The following is a 24,880-nucleotide window of genomic DNA, read 5'->3' on the forward strand; positions in this document are numbered from 1 at the left end:
ATACATCCCCCAACTCAATGTTACAAAACTGTAAATATTTTTACTAACGATGTAAATATGTTATTTTATACCAGCCCAACAACAATCAATAAATGTGTAGAGTCATTAAAGTTAGACATTGACAAATGTGTTGCAGTATAACGGATATCAAGCTGGAATCACGTGCTGAGACGAAATCATCGTTGAGCGTCGAGTCTTCGGGTGGCAGCTCGATCGCGGGGGGACACTCGTCCGCCTCCGGGGGACATTCTTCCAGGGGCGGCTTGGCATGGACGCCCCCTGCTTCCGTCGAGGGATCCACGCCTACCTGGACCGAAGGTACACCTTCATTTACCGAATCGTCAAGTAGCGGGGATATGGGTGAGTGCTGGTAGCTTTGGTGGCTGATAAGCTTGCATGTAGCTTTTTATTTAATCTATCCTGTTCAGATAATAATCCTATAATATTTAATATGTTCTGTTAATCAATACAAGAATCGTGTTAAAAATATCTACAGAAGGCGCCGCTGTCTCATATTTGTAATGGATGGACGGTATACTGGTTGACGAACATTACTCAAGCATACATGAGAACAGACATTGATTTATTTTACGTATTCATTGATACATGGTAGACGGAAAGATGGAGAAAGTATAAAATTAAAGTCAAGACTATAGCGATACGGGAAAGACGTAGGCATGGTTTTTATACCCTCTGACTACTGGTACCAATCCACTCGTACTGGCAACCACCGGTTCCTAGTTGGTGAATACCTGCTCCTAAACTTTTACTAAATGGATAACGACATTACACATATTTTTATTAAGCTTGCTTACGGCGCTATTGTGTTATAAATGTTTTTTGTTTCATTCTAAACTATTGTCTTGTGTTACAAGCATTTTGGAAGAAGCATGTTTAAAAAGTTGATTGATGATATTTATTATTTAATATCTTGAAGAATGCGCTATGATTAGTTAAATTAGTATATCATTAAATATTTTTTAAAAGGCCTGGGAAAAAGTCTGTGGCGTTTTTAATAAAATTCAAATTATTTTTATTACATGAAAATTAAATTATTTAAGGCAAATATGCTTTATTATTATCGACAATGTTTCGCCATTTTTCAAATGGATCCATAATGGCATCTGTGTAAAACTTTATTTTGATAAAGTATCTTCATTTTACACAGCACTTTTTTTCACAAACCTGCGCTCCTGCAGTTTTACCCTTAATAATATATTTTTTACATTTCTCCTAACGGTGTCATTACGATCTGTTTCCTAAGTTATTTATAATTGATGTTATTTTTATATCCTATAGAAAAACCCATCAAATTTTTTTTGCAGATCCAATTTATGTGGTCTATATATAGAGCCTATATTGTCCATTGAAGCCAAAATGGTATCGTTAATTATGTAACTCGTCGGCATTGTTAGTGTACCAGAAAAATAATTGTAGATATTATTCCATAGTGAATTTGACTATATTATTGTAGGAATATATCTAAAGAATGTTACTGGATGTTATTAAAACTAATAAACCACGTAAAATATTATTTAACAACTTAAATTGTGATATTTACTTTTCAGGCTGTCCAACAACCCCTATGAAACCAGGCTCCATTATTTCTACTAGTAAGCAGCACAAGAAAACTGTGGAACACGCAATTAACTGTCTGACTACCGAAATGGTAAGTACCAAGCGCTAGGTTTTGAACTCGCGCCAAAACTGCCATTTATTTAGTTACTATTCACTCTAAAACGAAACTGTCGAGTGTAAATGATTTAAATGCCAGTTTTGTAAATAATACAATAGATAATGAGCTAATCACCAGCACATCTCGCTGATTTATATGTTAAAATCAGTTGTTATTACACAAAGAATGGTCTCAACAGAATCTCAGTGACCGATTTTGAGAAAATTGTTATTTCGTAGTGATTGGCGATTTATTGCAAATTGTAGGTAGTGTTCGCGACATATCACGCTACAGATGTGTTGAGTCCGTGTACACAGTTTGATTGTTCTTTTTTAATCAATTAATTTTTTATATCTTGATTCCGTGCATGCTTTTTGTCATTACCCCTTTTTGCATTTTGATCAGTCTTTTCCTAACCACATGTTATTTTTGTTTTAAATTAACTTACAGCTTAATTTTTAATAAATTTTGTACCTGCTTTCTAACAAGATCACAAATGAATTACATTACGCTTTCTGAATAAGTTCGACGAATATTCATACCAAAGATATAGGTCATATTCTAATGTTTAATGCCGAATGTAATAATTTGTGGTCTCATTAAAATTTAGTGAACCTTAAGCTTTAATTTAAATACATACCTTTAAGGTTAACCTTTAAGTAGTCAGTGATACTTTTTCATTGTGATATAGCTTTAAAATGATAATTATAAACATAGTAGATCATTTAAATTATAAATATGCGTCATTAAATATTGCTAAAATATTATAATAAATTGTTTTTACTTTTGTTTTAGTTAATAGATAGGATGAGCTTACCACTGCTATTAAAGTAACATCCATAAAATATATGAGAGAAACTAACTGTAAGACTTCTTAAGGGTTAATATATTCTTGTGCATGATTTCTCACTGTTTTTTTTTGTAAATTAACCACTTTATTGGTTATAAATCTATTTTTATTTAAAGTAGTTGTTTTTTATTAGACTGTGACCACTTTTCAAACGACTATCAGGAGCTACTCGATAAAAAGATTTTTCCGAGTGTTTCATATCAACTTTTAACAATACAATACGCCCGAAAGGTAATAGTTTGTGTTGTGTGTTTTTTTTCTAATGATCGCCTAGGCTTTAATCAATTTAATATCATCATCCTGGTAATTTGTTTATGTATCATCACTTGTGATTAATATTGGTTGCCATAACCCGCTTTCGATCGGTGAAAGCGTTTATATGGCAAGGCATTTAAAAAATGTAGCTCCTTTAGTCTTTGTTAGACACCTTGGTAGTTTTTCCATTCTCCTGTGTACACCGACGTGTCAATAGACACCAATCGAGTACAACTCATTACTGAAGTTTCGTTTGTTTCGAATTCGATCAGGAACAGTTGAAGAATCGTGTGGAGAGAGATTATGATTGACAATGAATAAGGGTGTAATAGCACACTGATTGAATCTCATCCTTCATCCATTCACCAGTACCATTTATAATTTTCATAAGGAAGATTGTAGTTAAACACTATTGCCGTGTTGCCAAAAATAACTTTATTTACCTACAGCATCGGTCAGTATTGATTAACAACAGCTGTATTGCTAGAAAAATATTGACCAGCTAAAAGTTAATGTTGTTTCACTTTTGACTGATTCTGTTAAGAGGCAAATGTGGACTTTTCTTAACAATTAATCACGTGTTAACAGTTTTGCATGTTAATATTACTCCAAACATGTTTAATTTTTGCTTCATTGAATATCTCAAATGGATGAATTTTTATATGTAAAATTCACTCGATCTGAGATCTATATTGATGTATTTTTTATATCTAAGGGTTGACGAAACACCAATTTTTCCATTTTGTACAGTATTTCGGTACAAGGTGATAATAATTTTAAAACAAGCGATCCATTAAGGCCTTTTGTGATGCTGCAGCACTAGATATATCTAAATTGTTCTGGCAATTAAATTAACCTTAAAACATTCGATGATCTCTTGTGGTGCTTGGCAAAAGGAAGGTCAAATGTATTGCTATCGGCAGTATTTTTATGAATGGATATCAGCACTTACTTAGCTGTCCATTCATAAATTCATTGTTTGTACATTCCACATTTTTACCAGCAAATGCAATTTTGTCAGAATTGTAAAAATAACTGTAAAAATTTGACGATTTTTATTTTTTTAGGATAGTTTTCATTATCATGTCCTATAATATAAATGTGATTTAGTGTAAATTATGTTAATTTCAAAGTGTGGCAATAATACTCAAATTATCTATTTTTATATTTATTTTGATTTATGGATACAAATCTGTTATTCAAAGGACGCAATTCTACCATATGATTGAAATTATGTCTAACATTTACTAGTTTTTTCTATATTGTAATTTCTTTAATGTATACTGTACATATTTTTTAGTATACTACACACTTTAAGTTATAGTTTTGAAATTTGAAAAGTTTCTGATATGTATATTTTATTAATCAAAGTCGTGTTTCACTCACATGGTAGCAGTTGAATTATTTATGTTTTTTTCCTTTATTAATATATTTTTATTTGGATAAATATTGTTCAACACTACTTCCTTTTAGAAACTATATTCTGGTATAATTCTGGGTTTGTAATAATCAACTATTTCGTTGTAAATATTAATGCTTTTTTTAGATCCAATTATACCGGATCTATAGTTCCCTTTCAGACCTAAAATTGGTGAAGCATCATTTCGATATTATCAATTTTAACTGCTACAAATATTATGGGCGTTTATAATTCGCATCATATATCTATATCCATAATGATTATTATTGTATTTAATATTTATTTTATCCCTTTTGTAACAATTTAATAACATAGAAATAAGGCTCAGGTATACATATATTGGTATTACTGTAATGTTACTAAATGTAGTGGTCAATGGAGTTCAAAATAATGGCGATGGTTGGCATTTTCCGATTATTTTTATGTTCAGAATCCACGCAGTCATGCTCTCTTTAACATTTATTAATCTAGGTTGTATTTATAACTGATCTACTCGACATAAGGGTGCATGGCTGCGAGTTCGATTCTTAAAAATGCTTAAAAATTGTTAGCCAAAAACTTTTTCCTTTTATAAGCTGTTTGTTATGTATATATTACAAAGAAAATATATATATACTAGGGAATTTTTAAAGGATCAATATTGTTCGGCTTATTAGCTTTGGAAATATAAACATTTAAAAATTTAATTCTTTTCTTTACTTATCCTATCATTTTGAGCATAGAGTACAGGAAGCATGCACGCGCGGATCTTGTTATTTTTTTCTTTTGTTTTTTTTTCTTTGATTTTTTTAGACTCATCTTTAAAATAATAGTGGCCGATGGAAACACTTAGAGACACCAGAACAACAGCCAGAAGAAAATACGACCAGTTTACCACCAATACAAGTTGATCTATATCTGTTTCTAACAGAGAAATGGTGTAACTCACTACTACATATCTAAATTATTTTTTTATATAATATATTTTCTATTTTTATTTTAGCCTATTTACAAATCTTGTAAGAAGTGTATACATATTATACATTCATCGTTAACATTCTGTGATACATTTTATAGATTAGCATCTTAAAGTCTAGCATCTTAGAATTCCTCTTTATGTTCTTCGGAAACCCTCATTTTAAAAAAAATTCGACTCGCTCTAGCTTTAAGACAAATGTTTATTATTGTTTTGTATAGTTTATTTACAACATTGATTTTTATTAGAAATTCATTTCAATCAATTCATTGGGTTTCTTATAGAAAATGCCTATATAATATATTTGGGTATATATTGCAATTTAGGTGATCATCCCATTGCGAGGAACTGTATTTATTATAAAGATAATAAAGATTCATGTTCTTCTGTGTCTATTTATTTTATCTTAATCGTTCATTTTTTATATTTATTGATTTGAGGTTTACATTGCCATTAGACCATAAAGAAATAAAGATGATAATAAATAATAACGAATACCATAAACAAAGAGATACGTCATTAAATTCCCTAATTAACTAAAAATATAATATAAATGTGTAAAGTTGATCCGTTTTTAGCGGATATTTGAATGTTTAAATTCCCGTACTATGTTAAAATATTAACTGGAATCGTATCACTTACAGAGAAAAGATAATTTAATGTTGAATCGACAATCAAGCTTTGAAGTTCTTCCAAGTGCCCTTGATAGTATACTATTGAAATTTGGAAATATACTAAATTTCAAAAACCTATATTGGAATTTGAGCAGAAGCACCATTAGATGCATAGATATATTTTATAGTAATTTGCTGCCTGATATTTATAGAATTATTACTAAATATGAAATTTAGTATTTTAATATGAGCTGAATCAAACAACGATGTTGCAAGGAAATAAAAATACAGTTTTAATAACACACAGGTCTGTTTAACATATTGAAAATTCCCTCCCATATCTATAAGGACTTTCATATCAACGCGTTATTTTATTAAAACATTATGTTTCTTACGCTATATTTGTTATATTTAAACAATATATTCATATGGTTGAATTTAATACCTATATATATTAATATAATTTAATGTCAATCCATTGTTACGTGGTAATATATCAAAAAACATGAGTTTCTTTATGATTAAAAACGGTATTTATGATCCTAACCTAATATATGTAATATAAAGTTTTTATTATTTGTAATATGCTTAGAACACATAAAATAAGATGTCCTTGGTAAATGTACTATAGTATCTTTTTACCTATAGCCTGAATATTGCTTTTATCCATGGAACACCACATAACATGTTTAAATTTAAGTTCATCCGATATAAAAAAATTAAAAAGTGCAGGTTATAATTATTGTACCGATTTAAAAGAATCAGTATTAAATTCACAGCAAATTGATCTACCGCAAGTGCCTTTAACAAAGTCTGCTTTATTAGAATTGGAAGAGGAATTAAAAAATGGTTTCATATTAAGCTATAATGCCGACTTAGATCAAGTTTTACAGGACGAAATCTCACCTAAAAGAATTACTGAATTAACTGGTCTTCCAGGAACAGGCAAATCTCAAATTTCGTAGGGCTTTGTATAAAAATGGTATAACAAGTAGTATAGATAAACATAGTTTTCAGTTATGTGTAACAGTACAGTTGCCAAAGATTCATGGTGGACTTGAAGGTGAAGCTGTATACATAAATACAAATAATAATTTAGCTTCACATCGTATTAGGCAACTAGCTGAAAGATTTTTATCTCAAATTGCCAGTCTGGGATTAAACAGTGATGTTACATCATCCATTGAAAATATTATGAAACACATTTATGTGTTTAAATGTTATGATTTTATAGATCTTTTGGCTACTGTGAAGTATTTTGAAGAATTCTTAAAAGGAAAAAGGGTATTACCAGAATATTATTTATTTATGACAATTTCATATTATTCACTTTTAGATAAAATTAATTGTGATTGATAGTATTTCAAATCCAATAAGAGGACTATGCCAAGAAGAGAGAATTAATATCTTACATTCTATATTGTCTGATTTGCAGCAGCTGTCATCTAAATTTAACTTTGCTGTAATATACCTTAATATCTTGTTGAAGTCTTTCTATTTGTTTATTTGTAGATTGTTATAACAAATGATTATACTGTACGAATTTATAACAATGAGACTTTGTATGTTCCGTCTTTTGGAGATGGTCTTCAGCATCGTGTGAATTCAAGAATTGTGCTGTCAAAAAAGGGCAATATTCATTATGCTGAACTTGTAAAAAGTATAATAAAACCCTATACAAAAGTGGCTTTTAACATCTTGTAACTGTTTTAATATACAGACCTAAGCCTATCAGCCTTGTTAACTTCACTACATATTTTTTTTGCCAATTTGTTCACGACACCTAATTTAAAATCAAGTTACCTATCATTAATACGCCTTGCCGGTATTTCTCTTCTTTCTTCTTCTTTTTATTACTTCTAAAAATATTAATTTCATATACTCACCTTTAAATGGAATGATTATGAGATTTATTTTCAAATAAAATACATTATTTTAATACATGTGCTTTATTTTATCCCATATTAGACTTACACAACATATAAAATGCTAATATGTTATAATTAGGCCTTAGATGTTAAACATGGCAAGTAAATATTCAAAATATTGATTATTAGGCCTGATTAGCCAAAACCTTTACCTGAGTTAAAACTTAAATTTTTCTATTAGCAATTTAGTTCCAGTAATTCATTAAAAACTTCATTAATTACATTTACCTCCCGTTAGTTTTATCACAAATAAATGATTTTGGCCGTTCAGCATGTTAAAAAACATAAGCCTTCTCCGTTCAAATGTTTGGATATTGAACTAAACTAATGTACTAGACTTTTGAAATACAACAAATTGTAGTAAAAAATGGAAGGCAAAGTGCAGTCTTAGAAAAAGTTATAGTTTATAAGGGCGGGTGATAGTTTGCTTTCCTTAATTAAAAAGAAATATATCATTAATAGTAGATTTTTACCATTTGTTGAATATAGGATTATTAGACAAGTAAATATATTCAATAGATATCCATTAACGAAAAAAAAGTAATTTTCCCAGCACATAATGCCATCAAGCTAAGATTGAAGTGACAATCGGTAAAAAGACAGTTGAAAAAGATATACTTTGGCAAACATTATACCCGTGTCAAAATAAGCTATAAAATACTAATCTATCGAATATGTTATAATAAATTGTGTTATTTCACTTTTTGATATGTAGAAATATAATAAAACTCTCGATGGTCGAACTAAACTCTACTATCACATATATAAAGAATCACGTTTGATCCTTGGACTAGAGGAAGAAAAATGTGTAGTTTTCAGTAAACAGACGTTAATTCTTCTTGAAATTACGCAATAAGGTAAAGCATTACATTTGATTTGAATATTCAAAACTTTATACTAAAAGTAGATATTCTTATAAAAAATTTAAATAGCTCATGTTGAAAAACAATTGCTTTATATATCATGTTTGTGAAAAGGTCATGATATATACTAACTGTATTTTAACTAATTTTAAATATATAAGCAAAAGAACAAATAATTCTGTGATATTTTGAATAATTGTTTTTACCAATTAGAAAATGCTCATATCAAACTCTTATTAAAATCCTCTGACTGGGGAATAATTAAATTGTATAAATCATGACTTCTTCATGTTGTTCATAATTCATTTAATATTAACATTTCTGCACAATGATAAAGCTGTCTTATAAAGCTATTCTTGTATCATATTCAGTTTTCCTTTAATATAAGTATTTAATGGAAATCTTATTACTATATTTCTTTTAAGCAACTGGCACTTTATATTATTTCTTGAAATTGTTATTTTAAAAATATCATTGTTGCGTTATCTGAAATTCCTTTATTGATTTACTAAAAACAATATAAAGTATCAGTCACCATAAACTCTATATACTACTTCACAATAAATATATATGCAACACTGACAAATGCTTATTATGAAGAATAGAAAGATAGAAAAAGTGCAGAAAATGTTCTTCTCACTGAAGACGAAGCAATGTCAAATATTCGATATCAATCACAAAAAAATGTTATCCAAAAAAAATTGCTCCACATTACCTTATGTAAGAGCACAGTTTTAAATTGACAAATATATTCCAAAATCCTTCAAAGTGTAGTGTGACTATGTTGCTGGTTTATAAAATCTCTGCACAAATTGGGTTAAATTCAGTACCATCCCTGGACCTTTACTACAATCCATTTGAATATACTCCTCCAAATTATGACTTATACCTGTTTCAACAAAAATATGGTTAACAAAATTCAAATATATATATATATATATATATATATTGCAACAGAAGTACTAACTTGTAGTACTTATAGCCGGATAACTTGGTGGTGGTTTAATCCAACTACCATCTGGTCTTTTCATATGCCGCCTGTCTGAAGCAAACTCTTTAATAAAATCCCCTGCTGGTATAACTCTAAAATATCTGTAAATAATTAGGTTAATGAAACTATTTCTGTTTTAAGGTTAATTGACTTTTAATGATAATTACAACATGCACTAATTTTAAGGAAGTATAATTACCTAAAATAATCTGATTTTAGAATGTGATCTGTTCTAAATGTTTCCGTTACATATTTATGAACATATGTTGGAAAGGGTAGTTCAGAATCTAAATCATAAATCAGACATTTATCTGGCTCTGGATGATATAAAAAAATTACATGATAATCCTAAAGAAAATGGGCAGAATAATATTGATATATCAGCATATTGACTAATATTACCCAAATAACTAGACGATCTTCGTCTTTTCCGGCCTTCTGTCTCCATAGTGGAACAGTCCTACTTTGATTTGATATAAATACTACAAAACATTTGTGAAGCTCATTTGGGTATACTTTTGATACTTCTTCTACAAGTTTATATACATTTTCCTCACTAGAAATACTAAAAGTAATCCTTTGAGATCATTATAATTTCTACATACCAATAACAAGAAACGTATGAACATTCACTTTGTTTGGGAAACAAATTTATAACAAGCTTTTTCAAGTTTCCTTGAATAATACGGCCGTTTGTAGACTCTGTAGCCATACTGGCTTTTTCAGATAATTTAAAAGTTTGCAAATATTTCCTCTTACTTGCATAAACAAGCAACAGTGAACCTTCCACTGAAAACAAACTTTTCTGCGCCTATAAACTGACAACTGTGTCCTTGGAATATTGCGGAATATGTTTTCGTTCAATAAAAGTTTTCATTCACAAATCTAGAACATTCTTTTCCGTCTCATTCTGTTCGTGTACCAAAAGGAGATAATTCAATTGTTTTCATGGTTCTCAATCAATACGATGCATGATCTTAATTAATAATCCTAAAATAAAACGCATTAATAATAAAACATAAAATGATTCATTAAATGGACAATTTTAAAAAAACCCAATTCTACATTTAGATAACAAAAGATGTGAAATTGCCACTTATCGAAAATCTGGCAATTATGTAAGGAAAAATAATTTGTATGTTTTAGTGTTGGACATAATCGATATATTTTAATAATTCTTATAATCCAGAGTCCTTTACTTGGATCTAAAAATCAGAAAAACACCAAATCAAAAATTTTAAATTCTATTTGATTGTACAATAAATAGAATACATTTCATACTTTATATGTGTTATACGAAGAATTATATCTATAAGACTCTAATTAAACGTTTAATTGGGCCCATAATTTTGTTCATAACGGTCTTTTTATTGTTGAGATCGCGGATTCGGATAGCACAGGGCATGGATACTTTATGTTTGTAATAGTAAATATGTTTATGTGTAAAATCCAACAAGAAATAACCCTAGCAGTTATGCCAGTAACCAGGCTGGATAAGACGGGATATCTCGGAAATGGTCTCTGTCTATGTTCCTGGACGTTAAGTTTAACGTTACATAAGCGACCTAGGGGGTTCGAACCTAGGTGATAAATAGGAAACTCTCAAAAATATAAATGTACGTATTTTTGTCTTAAAATAATTTTTATATTTTACGGCAGTTAAAATTGATATCTCTTTTGAACGCTATACAATACATTTTTGCTATTATGACAATATTGTTATACTAGATCTAGACGCCTAATCGATAGATATCGGTTTTATAGCTCATGATTGAACAACACTATAGAGGATGATGGTGTTGCCAGTTTACTCAGATATTTTCTTTGTACGGCTGAAGAACTGCTTATGATTTTTCTATGCTGTTTATATATAAAGTTTCTGTGCATATATGTCTTCCTTACTTTTTATGTTACTTATTGAGTGATTCCTCGCTAAAAGTACGGTTTCTTTACTGAATCTTTTGTTACTGTTAGTTAACATTTTATTTCTAAATTATGGGGCAAGAAATTAAAAAAATTGTAGACGCTCAACTCAAATTTGAGTATAAATTAATTCAAATAATTCAGTATCATGAGTGCCTGTATAACACAAGTCATCAATCATTCAATGATGAATTATATAGAAACGCTGTATGGGAATCGATTGCATCCCAGTTAAATGTCCCAAGTAGTATTTTTTATTTTATGCTACATTCTTTGTTTCATAGTATTTTATGTTCTAGGTAATTATTGTAGAGAAAGATGGAAAGGTATATTACAGAGATTTACTGAAGAGATACAATGGCAAAACATGTTTAGGGCAACTTCCTTCTGGTTACTATTTCACCATTTAGATTTTTTAAATAGAATAGCCCCAAATTATTATTTTTTACCGATGGATATAGATACATTCCAAGACACCAGTCAGTAATATTGCTTAGGAGACTAACCTATTATTATTTATTTATATACTAAATACTGTTTAAGCGTTAATTTTAAAGTATAAAAATTTATATTGTTATAGTGTTAATATATTTATATAATTTTTATATATTGATATACACATTTATTCATTAATATATTTGTTTATATTATTGGTCTATGCCCTGTTTCAACAAGTAGAGATTCCAACTGGAAATTTATATTACGGGAAACATGTATTTGGTGAGTCCAGTAAACCGCAAAAAACATTGCTTCTTTCTTAGTTTTAGAAAACCCAATATTTTCTAATATTGATAGTTTTGCCTACAAGCATAATAAGTAAGAAACTGTATAATTAAGTAATACGTAAGTATACATTACCTGGAATTCTTTTTTATAAGCGAGACATATTGATTTAATTAATTTTGAAATTGTTATCACCTCTAAGGAAAAAAATACAGGATTTGATATATTTGGTAGTCTTTCAACGGCATCAATTTGATTTTCTATGGTACTGAAAATTGCTATATTCTCCTGAAACTTTTGTACGATATTAAATAATTCAGTAAGTTGTTCGTCAATTTGGAGAGAAAATTTGTTTGATTCATCTGCTTTTAATGACGCAACTTGTTTAACTATACCACAACCTTTAATATGTAAAGCGTTCCAACGTTGGATATTATTATATAAATCCGCGACAATATCTTTAATCACCCTTGCAGTTCCGGTTAAATTTTTCTGAGGCGATGTTACAGCTGGGCTTATTGTTACTGAAACATATACGATGTATCATCTCGTTAAATTACGGCTTATAAATAACTATACAAGTCACAGGCGAAAATCCTGCGCTGCTATTGGGATTTTCGGTACTATATTTTCCTTTTTTGGGAGTCTTTTTACTCATGTTTGTTTTTTTTTGTGATAATTCTTGGTTAGGTGCATATGTTGCAGCTAACATAACCAAAAATTATAATTTTTATCAGAAAATATACAATATAATTATAATGAGATTTAATTTTTGGCTTCTAGTTTATAAAATGCATATATATTATTAAATTTTAGCGCATATCAAGTAAGCTTGAAAAATTTTTTTGTTTTGGGATATTGATAGCTGTAAAAATTAAAAAAAGTTCTTTTTATCAAATAAGTTATTAAAAATAAATGTTGGATGACAATGCTTGAATCATATACTAAAATCAATAATCATTGTACTTTTTTAATAAATGAAATAAATATAAAAGTGTAAAAATTAAACCTAATTATTCATTTCAGTTGAGTGAAACTGAACAAAATTGGGATTCTTGTTAGCATGGCTGGAATGTGTTTTTACTGTTTTTTCACCAAGTAATGACACAAGCTGTGTCACTTCTTTTTGGAGAGCTTTTGTTTCTCTTTGCAGTTCTACAATCTTTAATATAGATAGATTTAGTTATTTATGAATAAAATATTTTGAATATTACCTTTAAATTATCCATTACACTGGTACATTCGCAGCTTTTATATTCATTTGCCAATTCCTTTTTTATCTTTTCCATTAAAGTGTTGAGTAATGAAATAGTCAAATATACTTCAGTTTTGCTAGGTGTTTTAAATCTTCTTTTAGTCTAAAATCACACTCAAAATAAAACATGTTTTTTTAGTATTTTAAATGTCTTTAATTACCTTCTTTATTTCACGTTTTACTTTTAGTGTATCTTTATATGCCTTATTTAATTCTTTGCTGATATCAGAACTCAACAGCTTTGGTTCAATTAACTCTTCCAGATTTTGTTCTTTCCTTAACAAATTCAAATATTTTTCTTTAGCGTCGTCACGTAACCTTGCTATTTCTGACTAAAATTATCGTTTTATTACGTTTTTGTATTCTTCAAAAGTAGATAACATCGATATACCTTATTTACATTTTCACTCACGTCCAACCCATCTACTAAAGCTTCTAATACTCCAGCCTTTAGCGTTGAAGCATGATTTCTCAATTTTCTACTTGCAGTATTAAGAATATGAGTTTCAGTGTTGCATAATTTATCCCGAAGATGTGTCAATTCTTCCTGTTGACATTGCAGCCTACTTTGATAATCTTTTATTTTCTGCATACATTCTTTCTCGACGTCTGAAAGGCAAAACTGATCATTAATTTACACGGTAAAGATATCATTACCTATCATTCGCCTTTCTTCCTCGTTTTTAATTTCCTGTTCTTGGTATCTGTTTTCTCCATAAATGTTTGTTGTCGATAGTTCATCTTTAATATTCTGAATTTGTTTGAGCTGTTCCCGCAAATATGTAATTTGTTCTGATTGGAAATTGACGACATCTTTGGGATATTCTTCAAATATAGGATAAGAGCCACAAGACAAACCACGAAATTCTTCTAAATATTGCCTGGGATGGTTGGTAATGCTTGTATTATTTAAAATAATGTAGGTTTTCTTTATCAACCCTTTGATATCAACTGGTTGTTGGCAGTGAAAGAAATTTTGGATTTGATATTCATTTGTAAAAAGCAGTAGATGTTTTCTTTGGAGAATATTGTAAGCTACCACCGCACATAGAAGATAAGCCGGTTCATTTATGAAAACATGATCCCAAAACTTAAGCCACTGTGGGGCATTCAAAACTTCTGAGAATGCTGATTCTAATAAAAGCCAACAGTAGACATTGGCGTTGATGTTATTGTCTGCATAATGTTGCATCAGTGTAATGTCGTGTTCCATCAAAACATTATCAATGATAGCTAAAATATTAATTGGTGGTAATGGATGATATTCGAACCAGTGTTGGCACCAATTAACTGCAATAAATTACAAGAAAACATATTAGAAATACCTAAATGTATTTTTCAATTGTACTTACTAAGTAGTGTACAGCAAAGTTCAAAACATGTAATTGGTTTTTTATGAGATACCTTTATAAAAGGAAATAAAAACAATGGAAGAAAATCAACTTGAGCAAAAAATGGACACCATGTGACAATATTGTTAAACACATGTTTGAAACATTGTACTGTTACTTTATCCTCTAGATGAAACTTTTCCACTAAATCTTTGAATGCTACTATATTTACATGGTTTATTAAACTGCTATACTGTTTCACATTATTTGGAAGTTTAAGAATTTTTTCCCAAATTATAAATCTATAAGCTTCAGGAAACTCCTCATACTCTCTAATTATCGCTTTTAACTTGTCTGTTTCTAATATGTTATTAAGCTAAAAAATAATTAATGCATATTCATTTCATACTTTTCTTCAAACTGTACTTGATGTTTAACTTCCAAACTAGATTTTGAAAAATTCTTGAGCTTTGACTTTTTCCTTGATACAGTTTTTGATTCTTCTGCTTTTTCTATGATAGTCATTTCATTTACTTTTATAAACATATTGATATCATATATTTTTACTTCGCCAGTACACAACAGACAACATAAATATTGGTCATTGGAAGATGATATAGTATAGTTTGTTATTTCAACATTAGATGCCAATTTATTTATTAAAACATTTTTCTCTACATCATAAAAATATAGTTGACCACTTCCAGAGAGTATGCATAGAAGTTTATTATTACCACCATCAAAATTTTGTGGTATAAACATGATTTTTTTCACTGTGTTTATATATTCTGGAAGATTAATTACCTTCAAGAGTTTCCAAATATTTAATTGAAATATTGCTAAAATGGGCAAATAACCACTAACTACCATAGTTTTTCCATTTCTGAAAATAAACATTTTTCATTTATTAAATGAATAATGTAAAGTAAAACCAATTTTACCCAAACAAACTTACTTTGAAAACGCAATAGATTTTACAGAATAATTTTTCCAATTTGAAGGTAAAAATTGTTTCAAACTTTTAAGAGTGTTAATATCCCATATTTGAATGATGTCATCTTTATAGCATACTAAAATGTTATTAAATATAGGAATAATATGTACCTAAAATCAAGTTTCAATATCAAGTGCTATTTTTCTTTAAATAACTTACAAATTTTAAAGTACAGTGTTTTTCAAGAGATAATATTTGAAGTTTACTAGATGAAGTTAAATCCCATATAATAGCTTCATACTTAGAAGCTGATATACAAATATCTTGTGAAAATGATATTGATAAAGCAGGGTATTCATGGCCAATAAGCTTTGAAATAACTTTTCCAAAGTCTATTTCTATTATGTCAATGACACCATTAGCTTTCCCTATAAATATATGGCTATCGTTATATTCACACAGTTTTATACAGGTAAAGTGATCTAATTGTTTTAATGCCCAATATCTTTTCTTTTTGAAGTCAATGAAATATATTCTATAGTCAGTATTTCCTAGTGCCAAAATATCTCCATTTATATGAAAATCACAATAAATAAATCGTATGCCTTTCTTCCCTTTAGTTTCTTGTACAGATAATATTAGTCTAAAAAAATACTGCATATTTGTGTCGTTTAGCAGGGATATATGAGCAAAACTTACCCTTCGTTATTTGGCGCTTTTATATTAAGATAATATTTAGTTTCTTCGTATTTAACATCTTTTGATGTTATTATTTTATCCATATTTGATGCGTCTAATAAGATTGATTAATACTATAAGTCACATTTTGATTGTTTTGATACAATATAGCGATGTTTGCAAACAAAGCAACGAACATCGAGGTTATGGATCGTGTTGTTCCATTACTCCAAATTTGAATTCCTATCTTCCCATGATATAATTATATCTGTATAAAGGGTTGCATAACAGTAACGAATACTATGTATCTAATTTAAACTTTTTATTCAATGTATAAAGTTATTTTTATATTTGATGTTATATATAGAAATAAAACGTTAATCGAAGCATTAAGCTTGTCTTTATTAAACTCAAATATAATTATATTTTTATAATCAATATTCTTAAGTATTCACATTTTAATTTACAATTTGTTACATTGAGATACAAATGAATTGGACGCAAGAAGTGGTTTAGTTTAAGTATTGGCCTTCTAAACATTGAAGCTCCTTAGCTTTGTCTATAAGACATTGCCACGAACTTATTCTTTGTTCTAGTTCTTTCACCTGATGATCAAAACGATCCGTTTTCCGTTTCCACTTTAACAGTTCCAGTGTCATTGTTTCCATTTGTTGCCTGCAAGCATCCTTGATGTTATTCCGGATTTTCCATCGCTGTGGGAAAATTTCTTCAGCACTGAAGATCTTTTTGTTCAAATTGTGTATGTCGTCACGAGAATCAGCTATTTCATTTTCTAGCGTGATAAAGAGGGTTTTCGTATTTGTTAGTTGTTTGTGTAGTTTTTTCTCAGGTGGATTTTCACACTTGGTTGCCTCTAGGGGTAATAACTTCCCATAATCGCAATCACCTTGCCCGGAGTCTGTGTTTCTTGGCGATTTGATATTCTTCTTTTGATCTTGATTAATATCTTCTTCAGTTGATGGCTTAACCAGGTAGCTTAACATTATTTGGTTTATGTATTGCATTAGAATTTTTGTATGATAAATTTTAGAGAAAAAAATTAAATGTGACAGTGACATCAACAAGAAACAACATTTTTATATGCCAAATGAAATTTAACTATATTTTTTTTGTCATGGTTTATATCTAGAGATTATTTATATGATTGTTCTGTACATTTGTCTGTTATTGAACTTTTAATAAGTCGCTGTATCTATTTTACAGAAATGTTGAGTAATATACTATATGTATACTCTATGTATTGAGTTCAGTAAATCCCGGAATGGTGTAGATTCACAACTGTATCCGGCAGGTTGCGCTGCGATAGTGTTCCAGGAATATTCAAAAAATAACTTGTATACAATTTTTTGAATATAAAAATTAATAACAGCAAAATTTGTACTGGTTCATTCATTTAATGTAATTATGAATTTGTAATTGTGATGATCTCATAGTATTTCTTTTATTTTTTAACCTTTTTTTCGAGGCTATAATATTTGTTATAATACAAGAACTTCTGTTATACAGCAGTCTGATTATCCTGCTTCCTCGTCTGAGTATTTTCTTTTTTTAAATTTATTACTATATTATTACTAGCCTTTGTAACTACATTTTGTGTCTACAGTGTCTCGACAGTGAAAACTAATACATTACGCTACACAACTACAGAAAATCACACGTTTTGGTTCTCTGGTCTTCGTATCTAGCTTAGTGTTATCCAAGAGTTGTAGCAGTGAGGTCTTTGCTCATATCTTGTTGCCAATCACTTAATTTCCTTTATAATAGTTGGAATCTGAATGCATTGTAATTGTCTATATAAGTAATTGTTCCGATTGTATTTGGGTGCATCCACAATACTTCTCAGGACTTTATTCTGAAATACAGTCTCAGAAGTTTACAGGAATTTATGATAAGGCACCAACCTTCCAAGTCTTTCAATGATTTGGTTCAACGATATGTAAAAAGCTGTTTAGAAGACTCTAGTAAGCCTGCAGACTGCTTGCTTGAAATCATTACTTTTAGAATACGGACAAATGAAACCGAACTAGAATACCTATACACTTTAGTTATTGTAATTGTGTGTTGCCTACCATTAGAACGATATTGTTATCGTTTAATAAAATATTTATTTTAGGAATTAATTCTGTTATTGTGGAATATTTCATACGTTAACTTTTGTTATGTACTATCAAATGATAACAGGGCATATATTTTATCTTTTAAGTCATTAATCAAGTAAATATGTCTTAATTGATGTTAATTCTTGTTCAATAAAGGTCTGTGCCTTGCTATTTAAAACCGGGTGCGTTTATTGACTGGATATTTATCAATTAATCGATTATCTTCCCGACCATATAATTTTTTTTCTCTCAGTCTATGTACACATATCGTAGTGTTTAAAATCTCACAGATCATGAATCGGGCTGATGTAAACTTGGATCAAGTCGGTCAGTTTATCTTTGATTTGTACGGGTTGAGTTCGATAGAAATTAATCGTTTGAATGGGTACGATGATAAGAATTTTCACGTGTTGGTGAAGCGAGACATTAATAGCAATTCCTTCATTGATACAGTGTCTGATGATGGTTACGTTTTGAAAATAATAAATACGTTAGATTCACAACAAGGAGATAGATTTGATGCTCAGAAACAACTTTTATGTCACTTGAGTATGTAGTTTTTAAAATACGTTTTAATTTTTTGATAAAATAGGTAAACTGTAAGATTGTTTTTATTTTTTGTCTTGTTTGGGTATTTGTCGATGTAAATAAACATTAATGGTTTAGTTAAACGGTTACAATACCTTGTAAAAGTGAAAAATGTACTTTCTTTTGGTTTTTTAAACAACTCAGTGTATTTACATGAAATGTTGAGAGTTTAATTAAGGTTTTTTTTTGACATAAAGAAATATATTTTATACATATTTAAGGAACAAAACATATTTATTTCGGGGGCAAAATTTAATGTATCCTAGTGGACTTATTGTGTAGTACCTGGAACAACTTTTTCCCGTAAATTGCTTTACTTAAAAATTAATAACAGTTTTTTGTTTTGTTATAATTATTGACAAACAATACGAAAAGTTTCATTGTTACAAATATATTACTGTATGTTGCAGATCAAAGAGGTATATTATGTCCAAAACCTATCATAAATAAGCAAGGAAACATATATGAGAAGATAACATTATCTACTGGAGTTCACATACTATGGTTACTACAATATATTGACGGGATTATTTTACATAAAGTACCAAAATCATCCGATTTGTTTTATCATGTTGGAGCCTTGGCAGCAAATATCGACAATGCCTTAAAGGTATTATGTTTATTATGTAGTTTTTCTTAACATAACCTAAATATTTTGGATCGTTTTCACAGAATATTGACAGATATTTGATCAAGACTTTTTTACCATTTTAAAAATATATCTATTTACATATTTACATACACATATTTACAAAAGCACTAATTATTGTTACATTTGTTTTTAGAGTTTTGATCACCCTGTATATCACAATAGAATACAGTGGAGTTTAGGATCAGCGGCCGATGTGATCGATTGTCTTTCCGCAATCAGTGGCGATGAGAAGAAAGACTTAATAAGGCGAATAATATCAGAATTTTCAGCCAGAGTTTTATCCGTTGAATCTGAATTGGAGAGAGGTCAGATCTTTGATAGTTAGTTGTATATTTCCGATTGAAGGCTTATTAAAACCTTTAGGTATCATTCACGGCGATTTAAACGAACAAAATATCATAGTTGACAATGAAAACCTTAAAATAAAAGCCGTCATTGATTTTGGCGATACCCATTATGGTTGTTATCTGTATGAATTGGCTTTGGCCATAGTATATATGATATTTACGTCAAATGATGTGAAGACTGGTAGATATGTAGTGAATGGGTACCATTCAGTACGACCTATACCTGTGAAGGAGTTTAAATTACTTAAAGTAAGTTGAGAACCTTTACAATTCTATATTTTACTTTTGACATTTGATATAGTTACACTTAATATAGGTTATGTTGAAAAACCTACATGATACCCAAAATGGAAATACAATATACAGTTATTATCACTTTACAGGTTTGTGTGTTAGCTAGATATTGCCAGTCATTGGTGTACGGAGCCTATGGTAGTTTACAAGATCCCACTAATGATTATATTTTAACCACTTCAAAATCTGGATGGAATTTGCTGAAGACAATTTACGATTTTCCTGAAGATGACCTATTGAATCTATGGGGAACTGATATTGAATTTAGATTGTAATATATTATTTTTAATTAATTTAAGCAGGTTTTATTTATGTTTAGATTACTATACACTGTATAATTCCTAGCCAATGCACCATTGTAAACTCTTACAAAATATATTGATCCTTATCTTTAATATCTTAAAATATTTTTGAATACTTTCATTCAAGGAATATCAATTTTCAAAAAAATTGATAGATTTTTTTAAATATAAAATTCTATTAATAGTACAATATAATTGGAGAAAGGATTAGTTATTAAATTTATTATCTTCATTCACAAAATCAGTAATTAATGACATTTGATGTCACTATAAAAAAGTATTATTACCATTCGTGTCATTTATCTTTATTGACAGAAATGGTTGTGAAGAACTGCACCAAAGAAATTGAAACCCTGAGATGTTATCTCAGGCTTCTTTCTGATGAAACTAATCATCGCCAGTTATTAAGGGTAATGTTTCAGTACTAGTCTTCTCTGATATTCAGGTAATAACAATTTTAGGATAAAAAAATGATATTGTATAGTGCCACGTTATTGGACAGTGATAATGTTGAAGTTTTGAAACTATGCTTGGATATTTTTGAAATACTGATCGATAACATCAAGAATTATAATGCTCTCATTTCAATATTTGGTGTATATGAATCACTGGAAGCATTGTCCATAAGGTTTTTTATACTACGCATTAATTTAACATCCTTTAACATATACATCCTAATTTATTGTAGAACAAGAGATTCTAATAAGGAGTTGCATAACAGAGCATCACTGATAACCGAGATATTGAGGAATACTTTACCACCAGCATTAAATACCCGTAGTAGAACTAAATCTAAACAAGTTAAGAAGCAGACCGTTTACCTTCTTTACGCTCCAGATTTAAAAAAAGTGTTATAGTCTGTAATTAAAATTATCCATTTGTGTGTAAATAATTATGTTGTGCAGGAGAATCGTAAAAAGATTGAAAACAGTTTGGTGAAGGCGGAAGGAGTCATTTCGTTTCTCATTGATACAAATCAGAAGAAATGTACTCTAAGGATATGCCCGAAGGTTTCTATCAAAGATTTGGTTCAAATAATTTATCAAAAATGCAACATTAAATTTTTTATAGTTAGAAAAAATAAAGGGGACCAAAATGAGGTAAATTTATTTGTCACTAGTAATTTTGAGATATAAAATGATTTTTTCATTTATTTTAGACCCTTCATGATGTACTTATTGATAGTCCGGACAGAAGTTACCTGGAATACCCTGAAGATGATTTTTTGAATAAATCGGGAGCTATTTCGGTAAATCCTGGACGGTCATATGTTAAACCCGGATTGGTAAATAAGTTTGTCAATTTTTGGCACGACTCTTTTTACTGGTAAAATACCAACAATTGGTTTATGCAACTTTTAAATTTAATACTTTTTAATTTACTCTGCTTGTTAAAGTCATACTAATAAATTACTTTGAAATATATATTTAAAAATACTATTAATTCATTTTTTTAATAATCTGACTTGACTTCAACCACCTTCAACCCATGAAAAAGTTCTTGAATAAAATTTTTAAGTTTATAAATAAAGTAACACTGTCTAGAATCCAAATGGTTATATTAGGTTTTAAATTAATTAGAGTAACACAAGACATTGTATAATAAATTAAAGTTAGTTATCTGGAAATATTTTTATCATAATATATTAATTTATTATTTTTGTTATATTCACCATTTTATTAACAATATTAAATTAGTATTTAACAAACAATGAAACAGCAATTATGTTTCATATTATATTCCATTAAAACGTAACATATAAATAAATACAAATAATTTACATGTGTTTTATAAGACAATATAAACATTAACTATTTAACATAACTAAAAGGCATAACTGAAAAATTAATTTTGGACTATTATGAAACTGTTTCATAATTATAGCATTATTTTTCAGCATAAACTTGTTAGCTTAATTTATGGGGAAAATATACCATATACAATTTATTATTTCAATAATCAATTAGTAATAATTTAGAATTTTATGAAATTGAAAATATGTTAAATAAAATTTGGGTATTTTCTGTTTAATGCACCAAATAATTGGTAGTTTTCAGGTATAATTCTTGCTCTGTCATACCGGAAATAATCTTCAAACTACCAGTTCATATGACGGTCATTAAATACGGTAAAATAATTTATAGAGAACCCAGTATAATAATAGCTAATGAAGGTTATTTCATAAAATTTTTGAATAATGTGTAAGGGATTTTAAGCCATCAATAGAATTATTAGGCAATTGTTAACAATATTTCTCTAGAATATTCCTAATATTAATTTACAATATACAATCTATGTTAAATATGTTCAGTTTTTACACTTTTTAAATTAATTAGGTAAAGCTCTTGGGTTTGTTTTAATACTTAAAGCTGTCTCCATCAAGTTATAACGTTAACATTATTTTTTTTACAGTTACATAAATAACAATAAGGCTTAAATATACAATGTAATACTGTCAAATCATAAGTAGTTTCACACTGTCTTGATTTGGTATAAGGTTGTTTAAACTAAATACCAGTTGGTGGAGGATTCTTATAGATTTAGTTGGTAGTTTAAAAAAGTTCTCATCGTACATTAATCTAAAATTAAAACTTATTTACAATAGACATATACTGTATTTTTTAAAATATTTAATTTAATATTCTACATGAATTAACACATAAATATTAACATATGAGAAACAGCAATGTGATGTTTGATTATAATCGCATGGAGATAATATATAATGGGTAAATCGCCAGTCTCGTTTAATGTTGGTTGGTAAGATTTAAATTTAACATCTGCTTCTCATTTTGTTTTTCAGCTTGTTTTATATTCTTCATTTTATACAACTATGGAACATCTCATCTTGTTTTTTTAGCTAGCTAGTATTTAAATATATTTACTTAAAAATAAAAATTATAGGATATTGAAAATACTTGGAATGTTTGAACAAGTAATAACTTTACAAGCGTATTTTTAACATCTTAAGATTCTAATCTATGAACGATTCATTTTGAATGAATTCGTCCCGTTGGAATATACAAAGTCGAAATTATAGTTTTTTTTAAGCCACAGCACTCACTTATTTTATAAATAAACGAAAGTACAAATGAAAGTCAGTCTTAAACTTTGGAGTTATTAGTAAAGTTAATATTAAATGCATATATAAGAGTAAATTAAATATGCGAAACAGTTTGTTTTTATTCTTAAACATTCACTTAATTAGATACTTTTGGGTAAAACACGATAGTTATTGCTAAGTTGCTGGATTTATTCATCTCTTTATGCAGTTGTGAATGTTTGAGACGAAATTAACTCTGATTTTACATCGTGTGCGTTGTGTTTATATTTATATTTGCTCCTTGCACGTTTTACAACATTGCTGCTTATATCTGACTCTTTCACACATATTCAGCGATTTGACGTTGGAGCAGAACATGGAATGATCCTTACATTCTTCATCTGAAAAATAATAATTTTTTTCTAAATTAAAAAGTGTATCTAGTTGTGTTATATAAAAGTGGTCGTACCTACGATTGGTACTTTGCATGGAGGTCCTTTGCAATTCTTCCTAGAGACTGGTCTTGGAATATCATCGCAAGCGTTTCCAGCTGGTTTTTTAGTCCCGATCCATACACACTGAAGAATCCTAACTTTTTGTCCGGTTTCATCACATGGTGCAGAACACTAAAATGATTTGTATTAATTAAAGTATAAGTGATCGTGGAGGTATATAAATTCAAAATTAAATCAGATATACAAATGAAAATATAATAAATAATATAATTAAGTAATTCAATAAATGGAAGTAAATTGTTATTATAGTCAAATGTATTATAACATTTATGATATTACATTATTTTTACAAATGGAACCGCATTCACCATTTTGTCGTCATTTTCCAGATTAAGGTTTTTATAGTTATTTAATTGGAAACAAGAGTACATTTATTTATATTTATTTAAAATGAAAAAAAAAGTTGAAATGAATGCTTATCGGAATTTTAATTAATAATAACTTACCATAGACCAGCTGCCCATTTTCCATTTTCCGACGCATTTTTCGTTATAACACTCCTGACGCTGTCCGGGTTTGTGACGTGGGTCACATTTATTCATATCTACTGTTATATTACCACGCATCTGACATTTCACTATACGCTTTTGTATTGCTGGAAAACGTACGCGGATTAGACCGGAA

The 24,880-nt window shown here is 28.9% G+C and overlaps 8 protein-coding genes and 1 long non-coding RNA gene across 44 annotated transcripts in view; 5 read left to right on the forward strand and 4 right to left on the reverse strand.

Moving 5' to 3' along the window:
* Window positions 1-5,546, forward strand: part of PIP5K59B (Phosphatidylinositol 4-phosphate 5-kinase 59B) — a 46,922-nt gene extending 41,376 nt beyond the window's left edge. For 6 of the 33 annotated variants that reach the window (XM_076411471.1, XM_076411478.1, XM_076411492.1 and 3 more), the window contains 3 exons: window positions 137-360; window positions 1,569-1,669; window positions 2,659-4,886. In XM_076411471.1, the coding sequence (XP_076267586.1) occupies window positions 137-360; window positions 1,569-1,669; window positions 2,659-2,736 (403 nt within the window). In that variant the 3' untranslated portion in view covers window positions 2,737-4,886. Of the gene's footprint in view, window positions 1-136; window positions 361-1,568; window positions 1,670-2,470; window positions 4,887-4,992 lie in introns of those variants that run through there. The other 27 variants (XM_076411472.1, XM_076411493.1, XM_076411481.1 and 24 more) reach the window with 14 other exon arrangements.
* Window positions 5,547-6,203: 657 nt separating this feature from the next.
* Window positions 6,204-7,708, forward strand: LOC143200805 (DNA repair protein RAD51 homolog 3). Its single transcript, XM_076411523.1, has 4 exons — window positions 6,204-6,730; window positions 6,780-7,053; window positions 7,106-7,231; window positions 7,282-7,708. Exons 1-4 carry the CDS (start codon window positions 6,438-6,440, stop codon window positions 7,471-7,473), a joined length of 885 nt encoding a protein of 294 aa, XP_076267638.1. The 5' UTR covers window positions 6,204-6,437; the 3' UTR covers window positions 7,474-7,708.
* Window positions 7,703-10,671, reverse strand: tun (N-terminal glutamine amidase tungus). Of its 2 annotated transcripts, XM_076411541.1 has the most exons (6): window positions 10,607-10,671; window positions 10,157-10,541; window positions 9,954-10,107; window positions 9,751-9,899; window positions 9,528-9,652; window positions 7,703-9,449 (listed from the first exon to the last, which is right to left on the reverse strand). In XM_076411541.1, the coding sequence occupies exons 2-6, from the start codon at window positions 10,261-10,263 to the stop codon at window positions 9,340-9,342; spliced, it is 645 nt and encodes a 214-aa protein (XP_076267656.1). In that variant the 5' UTR covers window positions 10,264-10,541; window positions 10,607-10,671; the 3' UTR covers window positions 7,703-9,339. The 2 variants fall into 2 exon arrangements, with proteins under 2 accessions (XP_076267656.1, XP_076267655.1); XM_076411540.1 differs by having other exon boundaries at window positions 10,157-10,671.
* Window positions 10,672-11,425: 754 nt separating this feature from the next.
* On the forward strand, window positions 11,426-12,109 carry LOC143200821 (uncharacterized). Its single transcript, XR_013006818.1, has 2 exons — window positions 11,426-11,718; window positions 11,774-12,109. It is a non-coding gene; the product is annotated as an uncharacterized LOC143200821 (long non-coding RNA).
* On the reverse strand, window positions 12,040-12,973 carry LOC143200811 (cyclin-dependent kinase 2-interacting protein). The gene is made up of 3 exons (XM_076411534.1): window positions 12,777-12,973; window positions 12,333-12,721; window positions 12,040-12,275 (listed from the first exon to the last, which is right to left on the reverse strand). The coding sequence occupies exons 1-3, from the start codon at window positions 12,907-12,909 to the stop codon at window positions 12,117-12,119; spliced, it is 681 nt and encodes a 226-aa protein (XP_076267649.1). The 5' UTR covers window positions 12,910-12,973; the 3' UTR covers window positions 12,040-12,116.
* A 111-nt stretch (window positions 12,974-13,084) lies between these two features.
* LOC143200789 (TBC1 domain family member 31) lies at window positions 13,085-16,606 on the reverse strand. Of its 3 annotated transcripts, none has more exons than XM_076411470.1 (10): window positions 16,417-16,606; window positions 15,937-16,360; window positions 15,739-15,887; window positions 15,588-15,666; window positions 14,805-15,159; window positions 14,110-14,742; window positions 13,844-14,061; window positions 13,614-13,784; window positions 13,412-13,555; window positions 13,085-13,359 (listed from the first exon to the last, which is right to left on the reverse strand). In XM_076411470.1, the coding sequence occupies exons 1-10, from the start codon at window positions 16,497-16,499 to the stop codon at window positions 13,207-13,209; spliced, it is 2,409 nt and encodes an 802-aa protein (XP_076267585.1). In that variant the 5' UTR covers window positions 16,500-16,606; the 3' UTR covers window positions 13,085-13,206. The 3 variants fall into 3 exon arrangements, with proteins under 3 accessions (XP_076267585.1, XP_076267584.1, XP_076267583.1); XM_076411469.1 differs by having other exon boundaries at window positions 13,085-13,352; window positions 15,210-15,666; XM_076411468.1 differs by having other exon boundaries at window positions 15,210-15,666.
* Window positions 16,607-18,667: 2,061 nt separating this feature from the next.
* Window positions 18,668-20,689, forward strand: LOC143200437 (hydroxylysine kinase). The gene is made up of 5 exons (XM_076410855.1): window positions 18,668-19,064; window positions 19,514-19,713; window positions 19,889-20,060; window positions 20,119-20,351; window positions 20,486-20,689. Exons 1-5 carry the CDS (start codon window positions 18,809-18,811, stop codon window positions 20,669-20,671), a joined length of 1,047 nt encoding a protein of 348 aa, XP_076266970.1. The 5' UTR covers window positions 18,668-18,808; the 3' UTR covers window positions 20,672-20,689.
* Window positions 20,690-21,015: 326 nt separating this feature from the next.
* On the forward strand, window positions 21,016-22,141 carry LOC143201524 (uncharacterized). Its single transcript, XM_076412652.1, has 5 exons — window positions 21,016-21,108; window positions 21,160-21,326; window positions 21,387-21,546; window positions 21,604-21,798; window positions 21,858-22,141. Exons 1-5 carry the CDS (start codon window positions 21,016-21,018, stop codon window positions 22,026-22,028), a joined length of 786 nt encoding a protein of 261 aa, XP_076268767.1. The 3' UTR covers window positions 22,029-22,141.
* A 1,756-nt stretch (window positions 22,142-23,897) lies between these two features.
* nolo (ADAMTS-like no long nerve cord) overlaps window positions 23,898-24,880 on the reverse strand; it is a 546,982-nt gene continuing 545,999 nt past the window's right edge. The window contains exons 22-24 of the mRNA XM_076411466.1: window positions 24,703-24,851; window positions 24,211-24,367; window positions 23,898-24,142 (exon numbers count right to left, since the gene is read on the reverse strand). Coding sequence (XP_076267581.1) covers window positions 24,030-24,142; window positions 24,211-24,367; window positions 24,703-24,851 — 419 coding nt within the window. The 3' untranslated portion in view covers window positions 23,898-24,029. The remainder of the gene's footprint in view (window positions 24,143-24,210; window positions 24,368-24,702; window positions 24,852-24,880) is intronic.

This window comes from Rhynchophorus ferrugineus, unplaced genomic scaffold, assembly GCF_030347505.1.
Source record: "Rhynchophorus ferrugineus isolate W39M unplaced genomic scaffold, kcgeb_rfMv2 rfM8, whole genome shotgun sequence".
Lineage (NCBI taxonomy): Eukaryota > Metazoa > Arthropoda > Insecta > Coleoptera > Curculionidae > Rhynchophorus > Rhynchophorus ferrugineus.

Coding starts and splice junctions, on each gene's coding strand:
- LOC143200805 (XM_076411523.1), top strand. CDS start 6,438: ATGGAACACCACATAACATGTTTAAATTTAAGTTCATCCGATATAAAA. Junction 7,054..7,105: donor AATTCTTAAAAGGAAAAAGG/GTATTACCAGAA, acceptor ATTCACTTTTAG/ATAAAATTAATTGTGATTGA. Junction 7,232..7,281: donor CATCTAAATTTAACTTTGCT/GTAATATACCTT, acceptor GTTTATTTGTAG/ATTGTTATAACAAATGATTA.
- tun (XM_076411541.1), bottom strand. CDS start 10,263: ATGGCTACAGAGTCTACAAACGGCCGTATTATTCAAGGAAACTTGAAA. Junction 10,108..10,156: donor TCATACGTTTCTTGTTATTG/GTATGTAGAAAT, acceptor TAGTATTTCTAG/TGAGGAAAATGTATATAAAC. Junction 9,450..9,527: donor TCCGGCTATAAGTACTACAA/GTTAGTACTTCT, acceptor TTGTTGAAACAG/GTATAAGTCATAATTTGGAG.
- LOC143200811 (XM_076411534.1), bottom strand. CDS start 12,909: ATGTTAGCTGCAACATATGCACCTAACCAAGAATTATCACAAAAAAAA. Junction 12,722..12,776: donor AGGATTTTCGCCTGTGACTT/GTATAGTTATTT, acceptor TATATGTTTCAG/TAACAATAAGCCCAGCTGTA. Junction 12,276..12,332: donor CTTATAAAAAAGAATTCCAG/GTAATGTATACT, acceptor TTATGCTTGTAG/GCAAAACTATCAATATTAGA.
- LOC143200789 (XM_076411468.1), bottom strand. CDS start 16,499: ATGGATAAAATAATAACATCAAAAGATGTTAAATACGAAGAAACTAAA. Junction 15,160..15,209: donor GTTTGGAAGTTAAACATCAA/GTACAGTTTGAA, acceptor ATTATTTTTTAG/CTTAATAACATATTAGAAAC. Junction 14,062..14,109: donor GGAAGAAAGGCGAATGATAG/GTAATGATATCT, acceptor TTTGCCTTTCAG/ACGTCGAGAAAGAATGTATG.
- LOC143200437 (XM_076410855.1), top strand. CDS start 18,809: ATGAATCGGGCTGATGTAAACTTGGATCAAGTCGGTCAGTTTATCTTT. Junction 19,714..19,888: donor ATATCGACAATGCCTTAAAG/GTATTATGTTTA, acceptor ATTTGTTTTTAG/AGTTTTGATCACCCTGTATA. Junction 20,352..20,485: donor AGGAGTTTAAATTACTTAAA/GTAAGTTGAGAA, acceptor ATCACTTTACAG/GTTTGTGTGTTAGCTAGATA.
- LOC143201524 (XM_076412652.1), top strand. CDS start 21,016: ATGGTTGTGAAGAACTGCACCAAAGAAATTGAAACCCTGAGATGTTAT. Junction 21,109..21,159: donor ATCATCGCCAGTTATTAAGG/GTAATGTTTCAG, acceptor TAACAATTTTAG/GATAAAAAAATGATATTGTA. Junction 21,547..21,603: donor ACGCTCCAGATTTAAAAAAA/GTGTTATAGTCT, acceptor TATGTTGTGCAG/GAGAATCGTAAAAAGATTGA.